This window comes from Taurulus bubalis (assembly GCF_910589615.1).
Source record: "Taurulus bubalis genome assembly, chromosome: 1".
In the NCBI taxonomy this organism is placed as follows: Eukaryota; Metazoa; Chordata; class Actinopteri; order Perciformes; family Cottidae; genus Taurulus; species Taurulus bubalis.
Window position 1 is genome coordinate 32438378 of NC_136589.1, and position 26671 is coordinate 32465048.

The 26671-nt window shown below is 43.5% G+C and overlaps 3 protein-coding genes across 3 annotated transcripts in view; 1 reads left to right on the forward strand and 2 right to left on the reverse strand.

Moving 5' to 3' along the window:
* Window positions 1–769: 769 nt before the first annotated feature.
* gpsm2 (G protein signaling modulator 2) lies at window positions 770–10980 on the forward strand. Its single transcript, XM_079214968.1, has 15 exons — window positions 770–813; window positions 1360–1398; window positions 5673–5894; window positions 5978–6113; window positions 6240–6379; window positions 6488–6611; window positions 6851–6966; window positions 7314–7469; window positions 7550–7658; window positions 7832–7961; window positions 8043–8119; window positions 8313–8501; window positions 8637–8796; window positions 8901–9091; window positions 9234–10980. The coding sequence occupies exons 3-15, from the start codon at window positions 5674–5676 to the stop codon at window positions 9402–9404; spliced, it is 1920 nt and encodes a 639-aa protein (XP_079071094.1). The 5' UTR covers window positions 770–813; window positions 1360–1398; window position 5673; the 3' UTR covers window positions 9405–10980.
* A 423-nt stretch (window positions 10981–11403) lies between these two features.
* On the reverse strand, window positions 11404–20586 carry wdr47a (WD repeat domain 47a; the record flags this gene model as incomplete). The annotated part of the gene is made up of 16 exons (XM_079217740.1): window positions 11404–11546; window positions 12021–12239; window positions 12395–12526; window positions 12637–12807; window positions 12898–13067; window positions 13701–13858; window positions 14256–14319; window positions 14408–14647; window positions 15459–15640; window positions 17073–17190; window positions 17285–17796; window positions 17895–18071; window positions 18293–18424; window positions 19697–19781; window positions 19898–19981; window positions 20429–20586. The coding sequence occupies 16 exons, from the start codon at window positions 20584–20586 to the stop codon at window positions 11404–11406; spliced, it is 2745 nt and encodes a 914-aa protein (XP_079073866.1).
* Window positions 20587–23685: 3099 nt separating this feature from the next.
* camsap2b (calmodulin regulated spectrin-associated protein family, member 2b) overlaps window positions 23686–26671 on the reverse strand; it is a gene marked incomplete at its 5' end in the record, with an annotated part of 31670 nt that continues 28684 nt past the window's right edge. The window contains 3 exons of the mRNA XM_079230878.1: window positions 23686–25639; window positions 25724–25842; window positions 25937–26052. Of these exons, the coding sequence (XP_079087004.1) occupies window positions 25340–25639; window positions 25724–25842; window positions 25937–26052 (535 nt within the window). The 3' untranslated portion in view covers window positions 23686–25339. The remainder of the gene's footprint in view (window positions 25640–25723; window positions 25843–25936; window positions 26053–26671) is intronic.

Sequence of the window (26671 nt, forward strand, 5' to 3'; positions counted from 1 at the left end):
GATAATATGTAACAATGTGTGGTCATTTATGATAATTCATGTTTTGATTCATTTTATTTTATGGTGAAGAGAAATGGGTTATGACAGAGAACGTGGCTATCTTCTGTTTGTGTTGGAAAATGTACAATTGTCAGGAATAAATGACCTTCAAGGAGTTGGAAACTGTACATTGCATGGTTTTATCGAACGCGTCTAAACTAAGCAAACAGCAACAGTAGTGGCCTTCTTTTTGATAGGCAACAGGGTCACTAAAATTGTTTCTCTATGAGTATAAGTGTGTTGTAAGTAAGTTAAGTTATAGTATTCTGTGTGTTGATATAAGCTCAGTTTCCACAGAAAATGCTGATGATACGGTTGCAATTTTAGTGACATTAATTTATTGAGCACACCTTATTCGGACTAAACTATAAGACAAACGATCCTTTCTGTTGACTTTGCAAGCAAAAGGGTGTTAAAATGTGACAAAGTCTGCTTGTCTGGAACTGACAGATAATGAAACGTCATGTCTTTTCTATTCGAATCCATTGGTCCAATGACCGTTGTATGGGGCGTGGCTACCTTTGAATGTCGCCCCCTGATTGGCTACTTGGCGAAAACCAAACGGGATCCATACGATTTTTCTTCCTCCCCATGGAAGTTAAATCGAAGTTTTACAAAACGATAATGTAGCGTTTAGGTTGCATTTACAGTTAGTCCCTAAATTACAGACGTCTCTTTTTGTTTTGTTTTTTATGGACCTCGTGTTTTTATTCTTGTGAGAAAGTAAAGAGAAGAAGAGGAGAAGTCCCCATTGTTCGAACTGGATCGTCTAACGTAAGTTTAACAGCTAACATGCTAGCGGGCTAGCCTGTAGCTGAATAACATACTGAAGCCAGTGAGGGGCGAAATAACTGCCCGAGGTTGTGGATTCGAGCAGGTGTTACACTTCTTACCCGTCGCAAACGCATGATGTTCACAATGCTCTCTTTCAAGCTTCCTCGTTGAAGAGTTACGTTGGAAATGTGGTAATTGGGATAACCTAATGTTTACATTCACAGTAAATAACAATCACACACATATTATGTAGTACTGTAAACCTTCCTATAGGAATATAGTTAAAATAGTTGACATCATAATTGTTAACTGGATTTGTCTTACATTATTATGTCAACTTTCATATGGATTTCTTCATTACTTGCACTAATTCACATGCCATGCTAGTAATATACAGCTATACAGACACACACACACACACACACACACACACACACACACACACACACACACACACACACACACTCTTGAAACTGAAAGTAGTAGTTTGAGCTGCTGTTGAAATGAATGTATAGTTATTTATGGTCACAACACTTTTCCTTGCAGGCTTCCCAGATTTCCTGTTCCTGTGTGGAAGACTTACCGGTCAGTATCCCTGTATTTAGTTGTTTCTTTCTTTTGTTTTCGTGCAGGCTTTTGCTGCCTAATGCTGTAATGCTGAGTGGTGTTTCCATATTTAGATTTGGCTCTCCGTGGCAGCAGTAATTGTAGTGCATCAATGGGCTGTGAGCACAATGAAAATAGATCACATGTGCTGTGTGTTTAAGGTGAAATCATGTCCTGTTTGTAACTGAAGAGTCAGTGATTACCTGCCAAGAGGCTGTCAATAAAAAACAACCTCTTGTTTCCTTTGATGTTCCTTTAGTCATGCTTGCTGTAGCTTTGTAAGCAGGGCAGGTCTCTTAAACACACCCAGTTGGCATACAACGGTGGAAAAGGCTGCACCAACACTGGCACACATCAATGGGTGATTCTAATGCTATGCAGGAACATGCAGACTCCCAAAGCCATGGGCTTTAGTTTGCATTATTACTGTTCACGTAGCAACAGGAAGTCTAGGCTGGCCAAAGGGATGATTTAATTCCCTTTTCTTTTTATGTTCAGGACAGGTTGATTTAAAACACAAGAACTCAACATTTGTTTTAGCAGAAACTGTAAAATGTCTCCTTAATTCTAAGTTTAGTGTTGAATTACTACTGCCATTCATACTGTGTAATTGAGTATTTTTATTCAGAGAAATTCTGTTTTGGTTGTCATCTGTTTTTAAGATTGGTGCTCTTCTGGCAGTATGAGCTCAGTGCTGATCTGACACTAGGAACTGCTCAGCAAGCCTACTGTAGATCAAAGGTCCTCATCCAAGGTACTTTATGAACACTGGCCTCCTTGTTATGTACAGTAAGTAAAACAGGGCCTGGATTAATAAATACAGTACAAATCTTACAATAGTCAAACTTTTAAGTAGTATTAGAAGAATACAATTTAGCATATGTTGAGTAGCCTTTCTTTAAAGTAGGGCTAAACATATTTAGTTAGTTGGAAAAAATAACACAATGGTGGCTGATTAATGCCCAATATATATATGCCATTTATGTACCAGTGCCATGTGCTTTAACTGGAAAGTTTTTAAATGTACGGATTGCTTGTCTGCGATGTCTATCTTGTCTTTTAGCACCGATCATTGACTCAGTTTACAAATTGCAAAGTGGTCTGCTTCATTTGCCAATTTGTCTGTGTGGGGAGAGGCTGATGGGTTAAATTTGGGGGACAAATGGGTGTGGCTAATATGACCTCATGGAGAAATGAGGTAATGGTTGGCTCTGGTCTTTGCTTGGTGCAGTCTATCTTATCCATGTAGGTTGCTTATCACTGTAATTCCTTTGGTGGAAGTAGCACTCTGCACAGTAGGCGCTTCTGTTTTTGGTTCGCTTCTCTCAAAGCTTCACTTTTCATTTAGCAATCTTTTTCTTGATAAATCATGCAACTGGTTGCTTGCTTCTCTTCCTTTCCAGCGACTACATCTCATTTGCATTTACACTCTGATTATGATTTTTCTTTCCTGCCATGTCTGCTTGCATAAGTTACTTTCTTTTGCATTCACAGCTTGCTCACCTTGTAGCAACTTTAGAGCACATCTTCAAGCCTGGATGAATTGAGCCCCCATCTTAGATTGACAACTTGCCTGTGTTGACCCCATCCATTCACTCCTGCCCTGCTCTCTCACTCTCCGCCTGCCCCGCTTGTGCACGCTGCTGTTTGGTTGGTGTTGCCATGGCACCGTGTGGCCAGGATGAGGCTTCACATACAGCATCTTGTGTTCTCTTCACAGAGGGCCGCTGGTGAGATTGAGGTGCAGTGACGCAAAGCACACAGTATACGAACGCAGCCGTGTGGACTGACGCTCAGGACTCTGCAGCTCTGTCTAACACTCATGGGGTTACCTTCCCCTGGCACCATTCAGCAGAGAGACGGTCACAGACTTGACCACATTTCGTGACTTCTTGTGTGGTTCTCCTCTTGTCCAACTCCCTTTCACCAAAGATTTTTTTGGCTCTTTTTTTTTTTTCTTTTCTTTTATTGCAAGCAATTTTTTCAATACGAAACTGGGATTTCCCCTCATATTATGCACATCAATGGATACCAGTGGCTCAGTGGTTAGCACGGGAAATGAGGAGCAGTCCTTTCATGTCCGCTACAGGTAGGAATCTTTCCTCTCTCAACGGAGGTATGGTTGTGGAGAAGATGTCCTGGCTCTGTTTTTAACATGTTGCTCTCCCTTGTTAGTTTTAGAAGGGACTGTAAATTAAAGAATGGTTGTTGGAAAAATCTCCTATTTATATTTGTAATTATTTTAGTGCTTGTTACAAAAGATGTGTCGGCGTCAGGTAATACATTTGATATTTATTTATTTGGTGTTACCTTGTTGATGACGTGATGGTATTGTGTGTAACATGAAATAGAAATTTGAGACCTAACTATAGAGCGGGAGGACTGTTTTGGTGCTTTGTGAGTTTGTTGACTATAGGCAGGCACGTTTCCCAAAAAGGCATCAGCCAGCTGTCCATACATACCCAGGTTAAGAGCTCTGGCAGCAGGTGTGACTTGCTCCAGTTGGCTTCAATATTTAACAAGCCCTAAAAAATTCATCACTGCTTGCTTTGTTTTTTTGCCACACGTGTGTCCAATTTATTTGGCTTATTTCCGATGGATACTACTGTCGGGATGGTTGTTGTTAATGACTTGCTTCCAATAAACTTATCTACAGAGGCTGTTTGTGCCTGACACGTCTAATAAATCTATTTAGCACTTCCCCAACCGACTTAATCTGTCGGGTGCGCACTCTACAGCCATAATCTCAGGTGACCAGGTCATAAGAGAGAGCTTTAAACACAAGCAGATTAGCTAAGAATATGCTGATTGTGCAGTTTCCTTGCTGCCATGCATTGGAAGGTAATATTGTGACCACATCACCCGCGTCTCCTCGAAAGTTTTCTAATGCGTGGTGCTATACTAGCTCCATGATGTCAGATGACCAATGGTGTCACAGGAAAGGAAGGCTGTTTTTGTTTTTCCCCTACCATTGTCTTCTGCAACAAATAAGATGTTGATTAACTTTTTTGAGTACAGACTACTACATTGAGTAGAATTTGCATTCTCCATGCTTCAGAGAAAGAGAAGGAGCTGCAGGCTGGAAGTTGTTGTTTGGGGAAACCTCGGTAGATGCCTCTCAGAAGTTCCATATGCTGCTGTTGTTGTTCTAAGACACAAAAAGCAAGCAGGTAGGCTAGCGTTTGCCACTGTATTTGCAACAGTGTCGGAAAAGTATTTTGGCAATTTAGTAAACAAAGGCTTTTTTAATTTAAGGACTAAGACTGCTGCTTACATGAGCTTTACTGACTATTCAGAACACCATGTTTGCCTTTGTTTACCAATTCTAACCGAGCCGGATGACGAAGCGAGCTACTTTGTTTGGTGTTTTTGTGTCATTTTAACTGCACAGCATAGACTAGACTATGTAAATTATTACGTCATGCCAAGAATTCACACTAGAGTGTGCCTTTTTATGTAAGTGTTTCTGGGTTGGTTTTTGGAGAGCTTTCAGACAAAACCTTGGGTGGGTACATGAGGAAAGCTTGACATTAACAAACTAAATAGACTTTGTGTGAAGCCGATCTCTTCGCAACAATGCAGTTTCCTGAAAAACAAAAGTTGTCAGATTTTAGAATTTTTGCTTTGCACACATGCTACGTAATCTAAAAATAATCCATGCACAGATAAACAACTACCAGCCATTGTCTGACACTCCTTTTAACTGTCCTTGAAACATCGCGCCTATAACCTCACTTGGTTAAGTCAGTGAGCTCAGAAAGCACTATTCTAAATGCATGTTGAATATTATATCCTACATTTCCTGCACTACCCAATGTGGATCTTTTATGGCACTGCTCAAAATATGTACAAGCTAAAAAAATGATAAACAATGGTATCATTTTAATATTTCTACCTGTTCTTTGCTTCAATTGACTAAAATGAACCCACTTCACTTTCTGAGGCATTTAAAAAGGATGTGAGCTCTACCATAACAAACAGACCCCAGTTTGAACTATTGTTCTCTGGAGGTGGAAGGAAGTAGCTAAAAGGCCTCTTTCTATGCAAAGCTTTTTCCCCTGGTTGTGAGGGGAGGGGAGTCTAGTCAGTTGGCTGTCGATTTCAGTCAGAGAGCATCTATCTCACCACAAATGCTTTATTATTGGGCTTTAATTATTGTCTTTGAGCGCTCAATACTTTGGTGCTGCTCAGTAAGAAGCCAGTTCAAGCAGCAGACCAGATTGTTGTTAAACACGTTGTTCTTTCTGCTCTAGGATGGAGGTGTCCTGTCTAGAGCTGGCGTTGGAGGGTGAGCGGCTCTGTAAAGTTGGTGACTACAGAGCAGGCGTCTCCTTCTTTGAAGCTGCCATCCAGGTGGGCACAGAGGACCTGCAGGTGCTCAGCGCCATCTACAGCCAGCTAGGCAATGCCTACTTCCACCTGCATGACTACGCTAAGGCCCTGGAGTTCCACCGCCATGACCTCACCTTGACCAGGTTGGACCTGTACAAGAACCCCACAACCCTGCTCACTGATCATGACTATATTTATTATTACTAACATAATGTGTGATCCATAGAACTATTGGCGACCTGCTTGGAGAAGCCAAAGCCAGTGGGAACCTTGGCAACACATTAAAGGTGCTGGGGCGGTTTGACGAGGCTGTGGTTTGCTGTCAGAGGCACTTGGACATAGCCAAAGACATTAATGACAAGGTGAGGCAGCAGGGTTCTCAAGCCCACCAGTGATAATGTATCCAGTGAAATGTTCTGTAATGTATGGGGGGGAATCAGGAGAAGTCTACCTTCAGCACCGACATGTTTTTCCGTGATTTGTGTTAGGTGGGTCAGGCGCGAGCTCTGTATAACTTTGGGAACGTGTACCATGCCAAAGGCAAAAGTATCTGTTGGAGTGGAGCTGAGCCTGGAGATTTCCCAGAGGAGGTTATGATGGCACTAAGGCAGGCAGCAGAGTACTATGAGTAAGTGACTGTACAGTGTGTGGTGCTGGTGAATATGTGCAGGGGATATTATTATGATGCAATGTCTTTCTTCTATTATCCAATTGTATTGCATTTGTACATTTTCAGGGCAAACTTGGCCATAGTGAAGGAGCTCGGGGATCGCGCTGCTCAGGGTCGAACCTATGGCAACCTTGGCAACACGTACTACTTATTGGGAAACTTTCGCAGAGCGGTAGTTTCTCACGAACAGGTTTGGTGTAACCCTAAAAGACCCTTTCATTATAGTTTGTCATAAAGTTTGTCTTTTATACTTATGACTTTTTCAAAAGTCATAAGTATAAAAGCCCTATTTTAAAACTTTTTTTGCATAAGTCTGCACACTCCATAGTTAAGCTTTACAACTAGTCCTCAGAAACACATTTTATGATTTTACTGTTAGTCAAAACCTACTTCTGTAATTAGTTATTCTATGTCCCTTTCTTTGAACAGCGCTTGCTCATAGCCAAGGAGTTTGGTGACCGCTCGGCAGAGAGACGAGCTTACTGCAACCTGGGGAACGCCTATATCTTTTTGGGGGAATTTGAAGTGGCAGCTGAGCATTACAAGTAAGCCACACTCCACTTCATCATTTCTCTTTTGCTACATATTAAGATATGTTGAGTGTGGTGTGACATAGCATCTCTGTTGAAAGACCACTTTTAGGAGTGTTGCACCACAAAGCATAAATACAGCTTTAATTTTTCCATGAGCATCTTAAAAAAAACGACTCTTTGACGACTATAAAAATAATCTCATTATTTAAAAATGGGGGGCCTCTTCTCTTTGTGCATTACTTAATATTGTTCCTAGACTGTGGGGACGTATTCTGAGAAAGTGAGCCTGTAATGTAAGAAGCCAGAGGAAAGTCATGATACCGCTCTGCATTGAACCAGTTTGTTTGCATGTTTATCAGGAGAACACTGCAGCTAGCGAGGCAGTTGAAGGATCGAGCTGTGGAGGCCCAGGCCTGCTACAGTCTGGGCAACACCTACACACTGCTACAGGATTATGAGAGAGCCATAGACTACCACCTTAAACACCTCATCATAGCTCAGGACCTCAATGACAGGTACACACATTTACTACAGGAATAAGAATTCCTTAAATCTTCTTCTGTATACATGTATTTAAATGTACTTTTTGATGCAGGATTGGGGAAGGCCGTGCATGCTGGAGTCTTGGCAATGCTTACACCGCACTGGGGAACCATGACCAAGCCATGCACTTTGCTGAGAAACACCTGGAGATCTGCAAAGAGGTACACAATACAAAAAAAGCAGTGTGAAATTGAATTTGCAACATTCTTCTGTCCTTGCCGTCTCCTTTACAGTGGAAACAATATTCTAAATTCTTTACAAAAACAGGAAAATAAATCCTTCTGTCGTAAAATTAATTTCTTTTTGTGCGTGTTTTTTTTTTTTTTTTTTTTAGACTGGAGACAGGAGCGGGGAGCTGACGGCTCGTATGAACGTATCTGATCTCCAGATGGTTCTGGGTCTCAGTTATAGCACAAATAACTCTACTATCTCAGAGAATACGGATATAGACTACAACCTGCATGGTCAGTTATACATTATTTGTCTTCTTTAAACAGTGTAGTTTGTATAGCTGGTGTTTATATTGTTAATTGTTTGTGTTTTAGGAGCGAGGCCCAGGATGAGCAGAAGACGCAGCATGGAGAACCTGGAGCTGATGAAACTAACTCCAGACAAGATAAATGTAAGAACCTCTCTCCTGTCACACAAAGTCCACTAACGCACTTGATGTTCGAGCCCCGCTTTGCTACTAAAACCAGATTATTTTATAACGTTTTGACCACAGATAATTGGATGCTTTATCTTCCTCAAGCTTACCGTCTTTCCCCTCATTTCCTCCTACATTGTGATAATGAATCCATTCCTGTGTGTTGAAGGGTCAGAAGTGGAACAGCGACATCCTGACCAAACAGTCCAAACCCACCCTGATTAAGAGCTCCTCCAAGCTGTTCTTTGTCAGCCGTCTGCGTGGGAAGAAGTACAAGGCTGGTGGCTCCAGCAAGGTTCTCCAGGACACCAGCAACACCCTGGACTCCAGCCAGACAGCCGCACAGGGACCACAGAAGGTACACAGCGCAGGGAGCATTCAGCTGATAAGCACACACACATGCCGAGACCTCATTTAGTATCTTACAGCTATCATCAAACCAGGCCTGTTCTGTTGAGCTGTTTCTCATGTTCAGGTTTTTGTACTTCATCAGCGACACAGTCCGGATATGCTTGGAGACGAGGGCTTCTTTGATCTGCTGAGCCGTTTCCAGAGCAACCGTATGGATGACCAACGCTGTTCAATACAGGACAAGGGCAGCAGGTTATCGTTGAGCAGCAGTTCAGAGTCGCCGCCCAGGGCCATCAGAAAATGTGAGTGCATGTATTCACACTTGAAAGTCATCCACGTCTCACAATATATCTTACTTTTCATACTGAAATACAACTCCTCTGCTCGATTCTCTCAAACTCTGTAGCTGTATCAGAGTCTGCCAACGTCTCTGGCGCCCACGGCCGGCGGTTAGAGGAGTCGTCGGCAGCAGGGGGAAGCCTGCCCGGCCTCAGGCTCAAACAAAACAGCAACCAGGCCGTCCTCAGCCACCTGATGGCCAACGCTGACAATACTGAGCCTGACGACGACTTCTTCGATATGCTCGTCAAGTGCCAGGTACCTGACATGACCAAAATATTCAGTGCTACAGTTTCCTGTGCAATGATATACAGCATACAGTACATTTAATACAAAATAAGTTATACTGTGCTTTTCTAAACGAGAGCATAACATTCTCCTCCTTCCTCTTAACTACCAGGGATCCCGCTTGGATGACCAGCGCTGTGCCCCTCCCCCTCCACCAGTCCGAGGGCCGACCGTACCAGACGAGGACTTCTTCAGCCTCATCATGCGCTCTCAGGCCAAACGGATGGACGAGCAACGGGTCACCCTGCCTTCAGCCGCCACAGCCAGGCCCAGCTCCAGCTGAACAAAGCACTAAAGGGACAGGTTTTCTTTGTTTTCATCTCATGAAGGTGTGGACAGCATTGTGACAGATCAGTGGGTGGTCACTCACAAGAAAGCCTTGTGTATCTTTACATGTGTCCTTTTGGACAAAACAAAGCACTGTCAGCATTATATGTAGTATACAGTATGAAAAAATCTCAAATTATTGTGGACTTGTTTCAACACCAACAAACTCTCAGCAGTATCAGGGACAAAAGTGTTGTTTTTTTATCCCTCTGTACTCATTTCGCCCTGTGTATTTTTCAATACACAAGTGTAGTTATGTCTGTATTTATTGTACTTTTTTAATAATTGTTATGATTTTGCCGTCCCACCACTATTAAGTAATGTGGTTTTACTCAGTGGTGTCTGAGTCAGTGTGGACACAGGTACAGCACTCTTACCATGTATTTTGTTTATATGTGAGTGTTTTTTTAGAGGATGGGGAATTATCAAGGTCAGCTAAGGAAATGGCATTTTGAGTAAACTATTTGATAGAAGAATGATATTAACCTATGTGTGTACAGGCCCGTATGCTCTTTATACTAATTGTTTCAATGATGCAGGAGGAATAAAGCCTCATCCATGTAGGTATCTTTTTTTAGCATTGTGAATTATTCATTCCAACTAAACACAAAAGATCTAGCTTGTGTAAAAGACACTTTATTGAACGTACCTGCAGTCAGACTTGAGTTAGCTTGAATTAATTTAAGTCACTTTTAAAAACAAGAATTAGAAAGGCTTAATACAAGAGCCACTAGCATTTCAAAAACATACTAACTGTACATAAACACAACTGAAATAAATACATCTATGTACGTATTAGTTTGGCCTTATTTGTTAAAACAATAATATATATACTATACATTAACATAAAATATGCATCTTTGTAAGTAAATCAATATTAGAAGACAATGTTAAAAGATAAAAGTGCGCATGTAGAATACAAGAAAAGAATGCAATGCATATACCCCAAATACTGGTTCTAAATAAATATCGAAACACCCGTACTTCCATTCAGATTTCTTTGTGCATATGGTTACACCCTTGCTGTGGGCAAAGACTGCCCCCTACTGTTGTTCTATTGTTACAGCAGGAGACAAACCAAAGCTTTTGAACACTGAAGACTCCCAACTTGAGTGCGAGGGCTCTCAACCACAAATTACACTTTGTATTTCCCTTTGAAGTCGACATAACAACCCTCCATTGCAAGCAAGCCATCGCAAGACACTGTAACAGCTTCAGTGCAAAAAACACTGAATTCAAAACAAATGCACAAGCTAATTTACACAATTTGAGTTGTAGCGATGCAGTGGATACAGTTAAACATCAGCACATCCCACAGGGAAGCAACAGCTGGTAATAAGACGACAGCTTCAGCCGCCTCACAGGAAAAGCCCACTACTGGCACGCTGAAAAAATTACATTGCACGCTAGAATTTTAACTTGTTTTCCCAAACAATAGCAGCATAACACCAGCTGTAAGAAATTGATATGCAAAAGAAGGAATGTAGGACTTCTCAAGATGACGTTGAATTTGATCTTGGAAAAATGACCATATTATCTATTTTGTTTGTTTGCTTTTACATTTTTCTTATGGAAACTGAGAAAAGAAAAACTCAAGGAAGGCACCATCATGAACAAAGCACTCTGTCCTGTCTAATCTCAACAACTCCTCAGTGAAAAGCAACTGTATAATGAGTGAAGATGGGGATGAAGTGATGGTGAGAAAAAAACCTGCTTTGTGACAATGTGAGTGATGTAAAGAAAAAGGAGAACATGCAGCGGGTGTGCGTTGGATATTTCACAGGTTAGTATCCATTTTGGTTTCCTACAGACAAAAGTGAAAGGCCCATTCACCTGTTTGTGTGTCGATCCATGTGTGCGTTTCTCAAGCTGTGTTGATAGAGCAGGAGGAGGGTTAAGAGGGAATGTGTGTTTTTTAGATAATAACTGGTTGTCTGCGTGCGTGCGTGCGTCTGTTATGGGTTGTGTGTCCAGAGTGTGACAGTGCGGTCAGCAGAAGACGAGAGGAAGGACAGGTCTTCTGTGTGCCATCGACATTGAATCACTTTGTCGCCGTGCTCTCCCACCACGGTCTGAGGCAGCGGCTTGGTCAGGTCACCTAGCAACAGACACAGGAAATGGTGCTCAGACAGGCGGATTTAAAATCATGACACACCTCGGCACAAAAGGTTTCTTATACAACTGGGTGAGAAGACTTGTTAGTTTAAACCAAGTACAAAACCAAAGTAAAAAAACAAAAAACTGTGGTTTTACAGGGATTTATGTGCTTATGAGTTTATGTGTACGGGAAACGCCTAAAAAGTACTAAAAGTAGTTTCCCAAAAATGCCTGTGAGAGTTTTCCGATAGCCCAAGTTGACTTCCGATCAACAGTCCAAATAAAAAAAGATACTGGGTTTACAACAATATTAAACAGAGAACTATGTGGAGCACCAAAAGTACATTATGGCACATTTAAACAATTTTATATTTATGGTCACAGTGAAACTGGACAGCCCCGATGAAGAAGCTAATGGCGGATAAAAGCAGTCAACTATGTGTCGTTACTAAGTGATTAATGTGTGAGCAGATACCTTGGAGGTTGCTGACTATGACCTTTGCGTCGTAGGAGCCAGTGAGCAGGTAATGTGCTCCAGGGGAGAACCTGATGGATCGCACATCGCTGGCGTGCGGCCGGTACACCTGGACGATTCTTCCTCCTCTGATGTCATACAGCATGCATGCACTGTCTTCCTGTCCTGTTGCTAGGAGACGGCCACTAGGATCGACTGCGACTGTGGCAACAGGACTGCCTGTTAAGTACAAAAATAAATAGGGGGTGCAGCTGTAAATAAACAATACATAAACTAGTAAAATGTTCTCATATTTTGACAGCAGAGCTCCTTCTGGTGTCATACTTTGCAAAAAAAAAAGAAAAAGGAGGTTAAATTCATCACAAAGGTGATACCTGAGCCATGGAGAGCAGCGCCCACTACTCGGACACAGCTGGGCACCCTGAGGTCCCAGAAACGCACCGTCTTGTCTTGGGAGCCAGAGGCAATCATCCAGCCTCCCCAGGTATACAGAGACAGGATGTGACCTGAACAGCAGCACAAAGTTCATCACATACTCGTCAGTGGTAATCTCTCCCTCTCTTTCATCTCCACTTTTTTGCATTGGACGGGTGGAGGGATGAGACAGTCAGCGTACCTGTGTGTCCGCTGAGTGCGTGCAGACCCTGTCCTCTCTGACAATCAGTGGTGTAGATGTTACAGTCTCCAGCTCCGGCACTGATCAAGATGGCTCCTCCACTCTCTGGACCCTCCATGAAGGCCAGGTCCCTGATGGTGCCGTCATGCATGCTGAACTCCAAGTCCGGGCCTAGGGCACAGAGAGAGACACAAACAAAAATGAGAACAACAGAACCCATGACCCCAGTTTAAAGTCACGGAGGTATCCCACTGTCTGTACCTGTGGCGTTGCATGTCTCCGCACTAAAAGGTAGGACTTTGACATATTTGTCATTGGAGCCTGTAGCCAGCAGCTGCCCACAGTGGCTCCAGGCCGCGCAGTAGATGGACCCTTTGTGGTGTTTGTTCCTCTTGAAGCGGATGACCGGCTGCTTTATTGGACTTGAACCACTGAGGAGAGGAAGAGTGAAGAGGGGGGGGGGGGGAAGCAGAAGAAAGACAGATGGACGGTGAGAAGAAGAGTAAACTGGTTAACATTCACACAATGTACTACTATATACTGATGATTTTCAGGTTTGAGAAAACCAGTTACTGAGTAGTCTTACCCAGTTTATAGAATTAACTTTAAGTCTCAACGTCTCAACATGGATGAGAAACCCAAATTGCACCAAGTTTCATGACAACCTGCCAATTCCATCTACTTAGGAAAATAATCGTGTGATGTGACCAAAAGCCTTTTAGTGAGATCGTTTTTGTCAACTGCTGTTGTCAATGTCAAGAATAAACTTTCAATCTCAACTCTTTTTATTGTTTAAACTTTCTGTGATAGACTTTTGTCAGAGCTCTAAAGAAACCGAGTTTGTAAAGTCAAAAGGTTCCCATTAGTATTCCTTGTCAGGTGACCATTAAAACCCCTTAAAATCAGTATCATCTATGTTCTACAATGCTTTGGTACCCTGGATCACAAAAGGACATCATGGTAACTTTGGTTGGCACCCAAAAAGAGTGGGATGCATCATACCATCAATCATTTCAATAATGCTTTATTAGAGGGGGCTACTCTGAGGTGACTGTCCGCCTTACCTTGTGTCTAATGTTTCTGGGTAAGCACAGACACGTAGAGTTTTGGAGTTGGATCCAACAGCGTAGAGCGATCCAGACGGGTGAAAGGCGACAGCTCGAATGGCTTGAGTATCTTCTAAAGTGTGCACTGCCACAAACAGGCTTTTAGGCTTGTCGCCCTGAAAACACATCAACACACAGATTACGTGTAATTAGCGGCATGATCTATTTTGATCTCCTCTACCTCATGACATCCACAATGTTATGATACGAGCATGAGATCATATAATCTTCTTATTGAAAGGCCAAATTAGCATTACACAGTATCGTTCTGTGACAAAATCAAAAACAATGTGCTCAACTTGGAAATCAGGTCAGAAATTCAGAGTGCCTTGAAACAATTGTTATGTGACAGCAATAACCGCTAACATTAGAGACAATGAGTGTGTGAATAATAACGTGCACTAGCAAAAGTCATTTTAGGTTAATTATTCATAATTACATGCTTGCTGAGTAATACATTATTTAGAGCAGGTTTGACAGCATTGTTTGAGTGTTACTTGTGAGCATGCCTACCTCTTTGCTTCGGGACAAGGAGCCTGGAGAGTCACATTGTTGACTTCCTTTCTGTTTCTGCTCACTGCGAAAAAACATAAATACAGCAATCGTCAAATTCAACCCTGAAACAAACTCTGGTATAAAAAAGAAAGAAATCGTACCCACAGTACCTCTGGGAGACGACAGGGGACTCATTTGGAGGCTGAACCGGGAGCCCCCCCACGGTGCGCTGTGGGGTGCTGCTGAGCACCCCTCCTCCCCGGGTCTGCTCCAGTGTCACAGATGGAGGGTTGTTATTGTCCTCAGAGGTGGGTGTGTTCCCGTTGCCATTACACTGCTGTGCCAGAGACTTCACCTCCTCCCCTAGATCCTCCATCCCCACATTGAGCTCCTCCAGCTTCTGGATGGACCTGAGGAGAACAACACACAGGCACATACACATTCATGAACTGTCTCCACAAAGTCTTTCAGCCTGTCCCTTTCCCCCTCCGTCATGTCATCTAAGGTGTCTTGTGCTGACCATTTGGAAAAGGAGAAATATTTTTCACCTTTCACATGACTGAGTTGACTCAGTTAAATCTAGTTCAAACTACAAAGGGTAGAAGAAAAAAGAAAACTGGAGTAACGGTGTAATTATGCACAGCTTCCCTCGTGAATAATGCAGAGGGTACAGAGACAGGGAGGAGGAACTCTCATGGGACAAATCAAAGGGCCTTTGTCCTGCTGACATGGCAAGTATTAACACATTTCCAATTGTCATCTTTGTCACAGACTCAAAGCTTAATATACTCTTGTGGGGGTTTGGAAGCAATGCTTAAGTTGCCATTGTACATGTTCAAGCTTGGAGTCTGGGTCTAATATTGTGTATAACGAATACACATGGTGCGTTAGTCCCATGTGTAGCGGATCACCACAGATGGTGCCATGAGGACAGGAGGCGGGTTCCTTTGGGGGGTGGGGGGTGTCATACTAGGAAAAAGCCACATGGGGCTCATTGTTGGCAGGGCCTCAACATGTCTGCTTCTCCTTGTCTGACAGCTGCTCCTCTATTGTATGAACGTATTAAAAGCGATACAGTGGTTAGCACGTTAATTCAGACAAGCTGCACCAGAATGGCAAACTGCTTTCAGGAAGCTTCTCCTCTGACTTGACAGGTGTCTCTCTCTCTATGTCACGGATGCACACTACCAGTCTGACGGGCATCTCTCGCCGTGTCTGTACCTGTTGAGGAACTTCTCTGTGAGGCTGTGCTGCATGTCGCTGGGCGGGGGCTCCTGCTGGACCCCTCCCTCCATCAGCATCTGCTGGTACAATTGCCTCTGCTGCTGCTTCTGCTCCAGGTGCTGCTGCACTCGAATGCGTTGCCGATAGTACTCCTCATACTTCTCCGTTGAGTCCCGAAGCTGAGGATGGAACATGACGCCATTAAGAAAAAGAAAAAAAAAATCATAATAAGACCTACTTGTTGGTTTTATCAATTTAAGAATTGAATCTGTTGTTGGGCGATTCACTCTAGAGAGCAGATAAAGTCACGCTGGAGAAGAAAAAACTGATATACGGCTGAAATGGAAAATATGAACACAGGTATGTACAAATGAACAAGGATATGTGGATTAGCACATACAACGCATAATATTCCACTCATACCACACAGTGAAGCATTTTAACGCCTGAAGTCACTGCAAACTCCTTTTAAAACTAATCAAAGGCAGCATTGTGGCCAAATGAACACTGCTCCATCCATTTATTCTGTCAGTTCAGGTATTAGAGGAGGAAGGAGGGTGAGACTGAGAGCCGAGGACAGGCTACTTCCCCTCTCTGTCCTCTGCTTCCTGTCCAGACAATCTGATGGGAACTATGTGTTTGGGGAGGGGAGAGACGCTGGCACTGTGCCCACTCTTGACAAGGGATTGAGGGCAGAGAGGAGAACAAGAAAGAGAGGGTAGGAGGAGTGCGACAACGAGATCACAGAGGCCCCCAAGTCTGCTTCCGTTTCTGGCCTCTATGTGTCTGTAGGGTTACGGGGAAGGCAGTACAAAGCACCAACTTCCCACTGAGCTGCTCAATGGGACCAGAATAGAGAGCATGAGACACACAGAGAGGGATACTGTGTTAACAGTGCGATTTCAGGCAACATTACTTTTTTTTGGTTAAGCTCCTGGGTTCCTGAGCCACATGTCCCCACTGACCTAGAACCAAATCAACCTGGGCATCTTATTCTCAGGAGATCTGGAGTAAGGAGATTTCTTTGAAAACCTTTGAGCGGAATTGTGGACTTTTGTTATTTGTTTTGGACTTTTTGAAAGAATATGTGTATCGTGTCTGTGTGTTCAAATTTGGGTTCTGGCGAAGGAGGATGAATTGTCAAGGAATACAAGACACTCCAATAACTAACCTCCATGGGTCTGTACACAGTTTACAACAGTGCCTTTTCCTACATGCACAGAGGTTAAACATGATGAAACGCAATACCAAAACACACCAAAACACACAAAAACAAGGCAAAATTCCTTTGAACAAAGTCTCTAATCCAGGCAGAAGACAACAGAGCTTGAATGGACTGATTCCATCAGCCTAAGCAGCAATGTTAGTCTTGACAGTGACTTCTCTGGAATGTAGACTTGCATGAGGAGGTTGACTTAGAAGCACTGTACTGAAAAAGATTAATCAGAACTGGCATATATATATACACACACACACACCTTCAGTGTAGGCAACACCCATCAAGGAAAGAAAACAATGCAGGGACATAAGAAAATAAAGCACTCATTCAGTAATGTGCGACACACAACAGGTCGAACGAGTTGAAAAGCAAAGCCTGTCAAGGATGTTTACCTCGTTCCTGTCAGCGGAGCCATCTGATGGAGCGTCCTCGCCCGGAGCTGAGGCAGGACGCAGGTTCTGAGCTCCACCCGAACTCAACATCTTATCCACAGGCGTGTCCGTCCTTGACCTTCACAGAGAAAACACACCACAAGAACAGATTATCTCAAGACATCTGAAAAGGTCTTGTATAAAACCAGACACGGTGTAGTCCAAACCCTTACGTTTCAGGGGATTCCTCAAAGATACTGTGGCAGTCAGAGCTCTCCATCATGAGACTCCTTGTCAGGCTCTGCCCTGCTGCTCCGGGGTAGTGGAAGTTGGCAAAGGAGTGGGACATGGGAGAGACCCCTTTGCCTGGCGCTACCTCCCCGCCACTCGCTCTCTTGTCTTGGCCAGACAGGCCGAAAGACAACCCGTCCAACACAGGGTTCAAGGAGCGTGACATGTATGTGTCAGCGGACTGGGGCCGGTGCATCGGGGAGGACGGGTATGGAGACAGTTTACTGATGAGCGGAGTGAGCAGGTCAGCGTAGCCGGTCTTTGTGGGCTTGACCAAGCGGTCCACTTGGATTTTGAGTTGCTTCTGTTCGAAGGCGCAGGAGAAGACAGTGTGGGAGAGGTTCTGCATCCAGGAGAGCAGAGACAGGTCCAGGTCGTCACAACCGTTACCACAGAGCATGTCAACGCCCAGGAGGACCTCGCCCTCCGGGATCTCCTCACCTGTCGCCTTGCTCTGCACACAAAATAAAACCCAACAAATGTTAATTCACTTGTAATCTGTAAACTGGCTTTAGACCACTATATGAAGCTTTGGATTTTAGAGGTTCAAACCTGGCAGAACTCCACACAGCACTCATAGAGGACTCCCTTAAGGAGCAGCTGGAAGAGTCGGTCCCTACTGGCCTTGAATCCAGCCTCACTCAGCTTCCTGTCTGCTGGGATGAACTCTGCTACCATGATGCAAGCCTCATCAAAACACTGCACCCTGGCCGTGCTCGGGTTCCAATCCTGCAGGACACCAGCAGAGAAATAAGAAATCAACATACATGCCAAACAAATGGAAGTAAACACTTCAACAGATCACAGTATTGTCTGTTAGTGAAATCAATTAAACTTGCAGAAAATGCACAAGAGAATGAAAATATGCTCCCAGTCTCAGGACACTTTAGGTATCCTTCATTTCCTACTACTGAAATGTTTCTGTTTCGATCATCATTCATAGATCTTGCCTTGAACTCAGCATGGTGTGTGAGGCGAGGCAGTGTGAGGAGCAAACACAGTTTGCTGTAGTCATCTTTAGAGGGACAGAACTCCTCCAGGGCATGGAGACACTTGACGGCTTCCTGCATGGTGAACTCCAACTAAAAAAAACATTAGATATATTTAAAATTGTTACAGATGACTGATTAGAAGTTTCTCTCTCGCAATAGCAGTTTTATCTCCAGCAGCACACAAGGAGAATGTTATGAGGCCGAGAACAAAACAAAAGACCAGCGTCAAGGATAACATGTACCAGAGACCACAGAATGATGATTTTGTCTTGCACCACCCGGAGAAGTTATTGCCAACACACAATCGAGATCACAGCAACTAATACACACCCCTCTGCACACTATTGCACACCAATGCAATGATTTCCAGTGGCCAAAGACGTCTGACCTAATCCAGTTAATAGGCCACCATCGCTCTGGCAGAGTGCCACAAGCTGCAGCTCTGCCATGTCACGTGACCACCACGTATGCCCACAGTATGAAGAGAAAAGAAGGAACGGGTTCTGAATACAAGAGTCTCAGCATGTGTGATAGAAACAAACAGTGTGTGTCGGATACATTGATTTGTTTCAAAATGTATTACTATTCAGGAATGACAAACAGTTAGATTACATCTATCATTATTGAGCTACAACCCAAGAAAGCTAACACTCTTATTATGAGAAGATGCATTTTGCTTATTCCCATAATTAAACTGATTACTGTGGTATAGCAACATCTTACTTTTGGATTTCTCTTTGGATCAATTTGAATTTCTGTAAATATTCACACCGGTCTTGCAATACGAGCACATGTTGGAGTTGAGATAAAGCACATTAGTGCTATTATTGTTGCTATTGGGCCATCCAGTTGTCCCCCTGTGACAAATGCAATGTACAGCTCAGACACAAAGGAAGGGGGCAGCAGAAGGCCACACTTTCTTTTGCCTTTCGACCAAATCCTCTGTGGGTGGGACATCACAGGTGAACAGACATACGATGTCAAACGGCTTATTCTAACATGGACGGTCGATTGCACAGTATCAGAGGTGCACATAAACAGTTTAATCCAGATAAATCCTTGACTGCACTGAGGCCAACGGCCGCAACGCTCCTTGCATGCAAATGCAGCCACTGTTGCCTTCTCCCCTCTTTTAAAGATGGTGAGGTTTGTTCAGATGACATTTGCACAATTTGAGTTTCAAACTACATGTATTGAAAAAAACTGCCTGCTTCTCTTCTTGTCTTTGAGATCGAGCCGTTTTGTTTACAGCCATGACAACCAGTGACAGTCAGTGGGAAGACAAAGCTGCTCTGTTACAAAGTCTGTTTCAACACTAACAAATGCTGATAGTTAGCATATTCTTTAAGGGTAATGGCTTACATGCTGTGGCTCATCTTCTGCAGACATGGCGTTGTTCACACACAGAGCCTCCAGAAACTTCTGCTTGAGGATGATGTAACGAAACCTGAGGACATGACAGACACACAGACATTAGAAAAGTGTCGATGCGGTTCGCCTCTAACGTTGCTGCTGTAGGCTACCTCTGCATCAACAAAGGACACATGCCGTGTGCATACTGACCTTTTTCTGTCAAACTTATCCATGCCCTCCAAAGGCTGAATGAACTGCAAGACCTCGTCCCACTGGCCATCGAGCACCAGTTGCCTGAAAGAGAGACAGTTCATTTTTAAAAACATTTTAAATGTCCCAGAAATATGCAATATAAATGTGTTTCCATATATAGCTGAAGAACAAACAATCTCCATAATCTGTGACTTCCTACTTGCTGTGGTATTTTCTTGATAAAGGTGTATCATGACAAGCTATTGACGCAACAGAAGGTGAAAAAACTAAAACACACTGAACACTCAGGATGAGTAGAACTGCAGTCGACACACTATTGGCTGACTTTCAAGGGAGCGCTCACATCCCCAGCAGCGGTGCAGTGTTACATTATCCCCAATGTAGAGGACACTATCAGAATAACTAAACGCATGACTGGAACAGTTGCCTGTTTGTTCCACGTCATAGTAGGCGGCGTTTTGTGAGCTGCAGCCTGAGACGACCAGACCCAGACTGCATGTTGTGGTTATCGCTGTTGAGTTCACCTACCTGAGGAAGAGCATGTCGTCTGAGTAGAGCCCGTTGATGACGCCGCTCTCCTTCTCCAGAGCCAGCATGCTGATGTGCAACTTCCTGGAGTTAAGAAAGTCTAGGATCCCCTTGATGATCTCCACCTCCTTCACATTTATGGTTTCTTCCGCTGTCATGGTGACGACGGGCTGCCAATGACAAGGGCAATTTAAGCAAAACACTAATAAAACTATACACACACACACACGCACACACACACACACACACACACACACACACACACACACACACACACACACACACACACACCAACGAAACTAACAAAATCTGCTCTTACATTTTTGTTTCACACATCTTAAAGTGTGGTCCCAAGTAAGGAATAAAAGTGGGACAACGCTCATTGTTTTGAAAATATGTTAGATTCTTCAGATTTTTCAAATATGTAGAATATTCAATATCAAAGAATATCCCTATTGATATTATGATATTAATTCCAGCCACATTGCCCAGATTTAGGAGCACATTTCTTTTGGAGGAAGCATCTAAAATGCATGTCTGTCTCAGTTTAGGTAAAGTAAAGCCCGTCAGTGGCAATGCCTCAGTCAGTGGATGCATGTGTGGAACTGTACGCATCTGAAATTAATGAACACATTAGCTTACTTCTCCTTTATGAACCCAAATGTACAGCTTTCCGTCTTAGTCCACGGTCTGATCCAACTTAATCTAAAATGCATGAAACTCAGTGTGTAAACCGAAAATGCACGTCACACATCTCACATCGGCCTGCTCCTCCTGTGAAGGGTTACATATGTGCAGATCAAAGGTGTATAAGGTGACAGCAGTGCAGTCTGCTGTGATCTGCAACAGACTGCTGTTTGCATGCTCCCTTTCTCTTCAGGCTCCACCTCATCAAGTGAATCTGTGGTGTTATCCAGATGGACTGAGCCTCTGCTTAGGAGGTATTTGTATGCTCTTCAGCCTTTGATTTAACTCCTGCATCATACAACTGGTTATGTTATGACCATAGGCAATAGGAGTCCAGATGTTCCTCGTCAGATGGTGTTGTTAGTCCTTAATCAAATTTCAACACAAAACTCTGATAAGCAGATACAACTCGTACAGAGATAATAAATAAATAAATAAAAGAAGTCGTTGACTGCTACATCCGACTTAGCTTGAGAGGATGCACACTCCTCTCCACATGTTGAGTTCCCGAGGAATGACCTCTGATATCACAGTCCTCACAGCGAGTAGCCTCTAATACATTGTGCCCATCTATACACCAACAATTGCGACAAAACACAAGTACTAGCAACGTTGCCTCGCTGAGAAGTAACCAACCACCACACACACCAGCGCTGCAGCCCTGCTAAGCTAGCCTGAGAGCTGGCTAATAACACTGGCACTAAGCCTCAAGTAGCACACTATAAGGAGCTTAGGGGACTTGCTCGCTTTGCATAGATTCTGAATTCAACCCACCGGATTACAGCGACAACAACAAATAGCTAGTTACCGTGAGAGCTCATAACTAGCGGACTAGTGTAACCGGTGGGAGAGGAGACTGAGTAGCTAGCCAGGCCGAGAGGAGAGAGTCATCATCCGGGGCGGGGTGCGCACTGACAGCCTCCCCGGGAAAACAACACGAACCGTGCTGCGTGCAACGCTCACCTGTTTCTAAAAATACATGAGATGAGAAACAACAGTCCCCCGGGTGTTTCCGCGCTGGAGTCAGACGCTGTCACGACGAGTGCTGCTCGGTGTTGTCAGTGGTGTTGGTCCTGCCGGTGTCCCTCCTCTTTTTTTTCTGACTGCGTCCCCTCCCTGCTGGATCTTCCTCTGCCGGTCCGCTGCGGTCTGCTGCTGCCCAGCCCTGCCTGCTGCCTGCTGCCTGCCTGCCTGCCTGCTGCCTACTGCCTGCCTCCTGTCTTGTATGCCTGTCTGTCTGCTGCCTGCCTCCTGTGTTTTATGCCTGTATGTTTGTTGCCTGCCTCCCTTTCTGCTGCCTGCCTCTTGCCTGCTGCCTGCCTCTTACCTGCCTCTTGCCTGCTGCCTGCCTCTTACCTGCCTCTTGTCTGCTGTCTGCTGCCTGTCCGACTCCCTGCCTCCCCGCCTGTCTGCTTCCCTGTCTGCTGCCTGCCTCTTGTCTGCCTGTCTGCTGCCTGCCTCCTGTCTGCCTGTCTGCTTCCCTGTCTGCTGCCTGCGTCCTGTCTGCCTGTCTGCTGCCTGCCTCCTGTCTGCCTGTCTGCCTGCCTGCCTCCCTGTCTGCTGTCTGGAGGAGCACCGCCTCCATCCACCCTGCACACAACCACTCAAACTTCACACCAGCAGCAATACATGTAACACATAAAGATTATCAAGGGGGATAGAACATGAAACATGTCCGATGTCATGTCAGGATGTATGAATAGTCATAAAACAGGCCCTTTTCACCTGTTGAGGGAACTTTTGAGGCACTTTGTAATCCAAAATATAAAGGAAGTAATACATTGTGATGCATCATTATGGTTTAAGATGCATGGCCATGTATGAAGTAGCTGACATTAGCCCCATCTTCACCAGCTGTAACATTAGGCATCCGTACACATAAATGCGTCACTAATTATAATCCAATACAATTATAAATATAATTCTGACATGAGCCCTTCTGCATTAGGACTACTAAAGGTATATGTATCCAACACTGGTCCGATTCCTAATTAAATACATATCTCCACAATCCATGCAAAACTATTAATTAATTAATAATTAAACCCTAACAAAGGAATAATTAGCTTTCTCCATTTCAAACAATGTAGAAGAAACATTTTCTAAATGACCTTTAAATGGCATTTCTGTCTGCAATTTTCTGTTAAATATCAGCTGACAAAGATACCAATATATCTGCGATGAGCTACTATTGGTTGATATATGGGCCTAGTTGATTATCCATCAACAAGATCAATATGAGGTATCGTACAGATTTCTGGAATAATATTTTAAGTTATATTTAACAGCCTTAAATCGATAGTATTCAGTGTCTTGCCACAGCAGGCTTCAGTAGTCTGGACAAAAATACTAAGCTACACTACAACAGAAAATGACCATGACTCCGAGACCTTTTGTATAGTGTCTGCCTCCCTCTGATGGTCTGTGTGTGCAGCCTACGAGGCACAGTAATGATGATACTTACCTGTTTTATTTACTGAGCTTTTGTGGTGATATGAGTGATATTATGTCAGTTTAAACAAGGCTATTTATTCTCCTAAATCAATGAAGACAGGGATATGAACCATGAATACTGTTGATAGCTGGCATTTTAATAAAGCTCAAAGTAATAATAAAAAAACAAAACATCCATGAACAGTTGAGCATATTTAGTAAATTAAGAAGAAAATTAATTAAAAGTGGGAAAAAAATACAATGGTTTTTTCAGTATGCTTAATGGATTTCAAACAATACCACAATAACGCCTCATTATGATTTCATATACCTTGCATCTGCTTTCAACACACTTCCTTCAACAGCTGTACTGCTTCATTAGTACACACCTCCAACAGGTCAATGTCATTACAAAAAATACTTCTATATGCCAAAATATATATATGTACAGTGCCAACACATGCTGAAAGAACATGAGATCAAAAGTTATGTAAAAGTAAAGTAACAAGCATGACGGTCCTGAAGCGGAAGCAACTCAACGAAATTGGACAAGTTCTTGAAGTAGTATCATGGGTGAATTAATTAATTTACAATATACTTTGAGGGTAATCAAGCTCTAACAGTTAAGACAATATCCACATTAAAGTGGCATTTTAAGTATTTGTTAGTTCCAACTCCAACATTTTTCAAATGACTTAAATTGCACAGACTGATGACACAGGGTGGGATATCCGTCTATTCTACTACTGATGATCTTCTTACCAGTGATACTGTTGAGTGATCACACTTTTTGCATTTGTAGCGCAAGTAAAGGCCCCAAAGGACAACATACTGATACACATACGTGATAAATTATAAAAGCTACTCAAAAGACAAGCGGAATCACTCATTTTGGATGGTTTTGCCATCATATACAAACTTAATTTATATACGTACAGTATATTATGTTCCTCTGAATAAAATCTAAGACGTCTTTCAGAATATCTTCAAAGCATTATCAAAATGAAATAAATTAAGAGTCTATGGCAGGTGCTTTCCATGTTTCATGGTACTCCATATGCTCAATACTCTTATCATTTCACACTTTAGGAAAGTTTCACCAATTGAGGTATTTTCCTCATTCTTCTTGGCACTTCACTATACACACACATACACACATTTGAACTGTTTATACGTGTTTCAGTCACATGTAAAAAAGAAAAGCAAGTAACTAAAAAAACATGCCTGTGTAGCAGCAAAAATGCTGCTTCTACCTGATCACGGATCAGACAGGCCACCCTTGTAACAACCTGCTTGAGGGGGGCGTAAGCTGATCCCAGACCTGCGAGTGCACGCAAACTCTCCTGTATCACAACAGACCTTTTTACAGGTGCTGACAAACTGACACCAACACTCATAGCGCATCCATATGACACCACAAAACAAGCATAAGGCCACACATGATCAACTTATAGAAACCAAACTGCCTCTTTCTGAGGCGTGACATTCAGTGCTTCAGTGGTTCAACTAGGTAAGGCAATGGTCTGCCTTTTGTTTTCTTCTCTTTTTTTGGCATATGAGAACAATGATACACATGCTGACAGGTAAACACTTGTGTCCCGTTTAATTAGTCCAGAGCGTTACAGTCAACTCTGTAACAATAACGTCTGTGAGGCCCACTCGTGTTCTACATTCCAGTTGTGATTTAGTAAAGTGGGACCATGTGTCCTTTGAATGAAAATGTAAAATACACAAATTCTCCTGTGTTCCTTCCAGAGAAGGATGTCCAAAATCTTGCCCGGCCATCTGGTGCTACTTAGAGTGCAGTTTTTTGGGCGTCGCCTGCTTCTTGGTTTGCCACAGATGACTGCCGATGGTGATGGCGTCCACACTGGCGGACATGGTTTTGGCTGGGATCAGGCTGAATTGCTTTCTGTCCGAGTTGTACTTATACAGGCCCTCGATCATCTTGATCGTGATGCTCTTCGGCCCGATACCAGCCAGTTTGGTGATCTCCTCTGTCTCAGGGCAGTAGGCGTACACAGACCTGAACTGGCATCCGGCGTCACGGAACAACAAAAGGAAGTTATTGGCTTCGGATTTCTCCATTTCCTGCACAAAACCAAAGAGAAAAGTCATTGTTTAGTGCAGCATATTTAATGCATAAAAACAGAGACACACATTTGCAAAACATACATCAAGTATCTTGTTCTTCTGCCCTTCGTTGACCTTGCCAGCCAGGCAGCAGTGAGCCAGGGCGTTCTGGATGATGTACTTGTTGGACTTGGCACTCGGCTCCTTGTATAGTTTGGGTCCTGTGGGAAGAAAGCACAGACATGAGACTGCAAAGTCTCTGTGTACAAGACATATCTTGACAAACTATGCAATAATTACAGGTATGTCTTCTACCTGTGTATTCATTGTTGGAGGGAGTTGATGAGGTGGTGGATTCATTTTCCCAATCCTTCTCTTCGTTGCGACTACCAGTCGAAGGACAAGAAGAAAAACCTTCTGCAGAGTCTGGCCTGGAGACGATCACATACAGACCAACGAATGAGACGCACAGACGTGACGAAGACCCACAACAAACACGTAAAGGTTGATGCACATAAACATGGATGAAAGTGTACACCGACAGATTGCACAAACAGACATGCACACAACACAGTTATTAAACACGGAGACACACACACACACACACACACACACAGACACACACACACACACACACACACACACAGATGTGATAAAACAAGGTCAGACGCAGCGACACAATTCTCCAACCCTGCTTGTTGTCTTGCATTACATCATACTGTACATACTCCGATGCAGCTGTGCAGCGAGAGAGAGAGAGGCCTGTTTGGCCAAGCAAAGAAAGTGTCAGTGCTGTCTTTATGGCTTTTGAGGCATGAGCTCAGGTACTTGCGGAGGAAACAGCAAAAGACAGCGGTGAAACGCAGGGCAGCCAACAGAGAGAAGAGAGCAAACAGCAGCTTGAGAACGATACTGCGAAAAGCGGAAAGGGATAGAGAGCAGGAGAACCGAGGTGAACACATCCCAACCACACAGGTCCCATGTACCTTAATGCAGAAGCAAAAATGGCAGTAATGTATTGTGTCAAATGGTTTCACTGTTGACACGTTT

Bases quoted from the DNA above. Each gene is read 5' to 3' on its own strand.
- gpsm2 (XM_079214968.1), top strand. From the start codon at position 5,674: ATGGAGGTGTCCTGTCTAGAGCTGGCGTTGGAGGGTGAGCGGCTCTGT. The intron at 7,470-7,549 runs GTACACACATTT...TTTTTGATGCAG, and splicing joins GCTCAGGACCTCAATGACAG to GATTGGGGAAGGCCGTGCAT. The intron at 9,092-9,233 runs GTACCTGACATG...CTTAACTACCAG, and splicing joins ATATGCTCGTCAAGTGCCAG to GGATCCCGCTTGGATGACCA.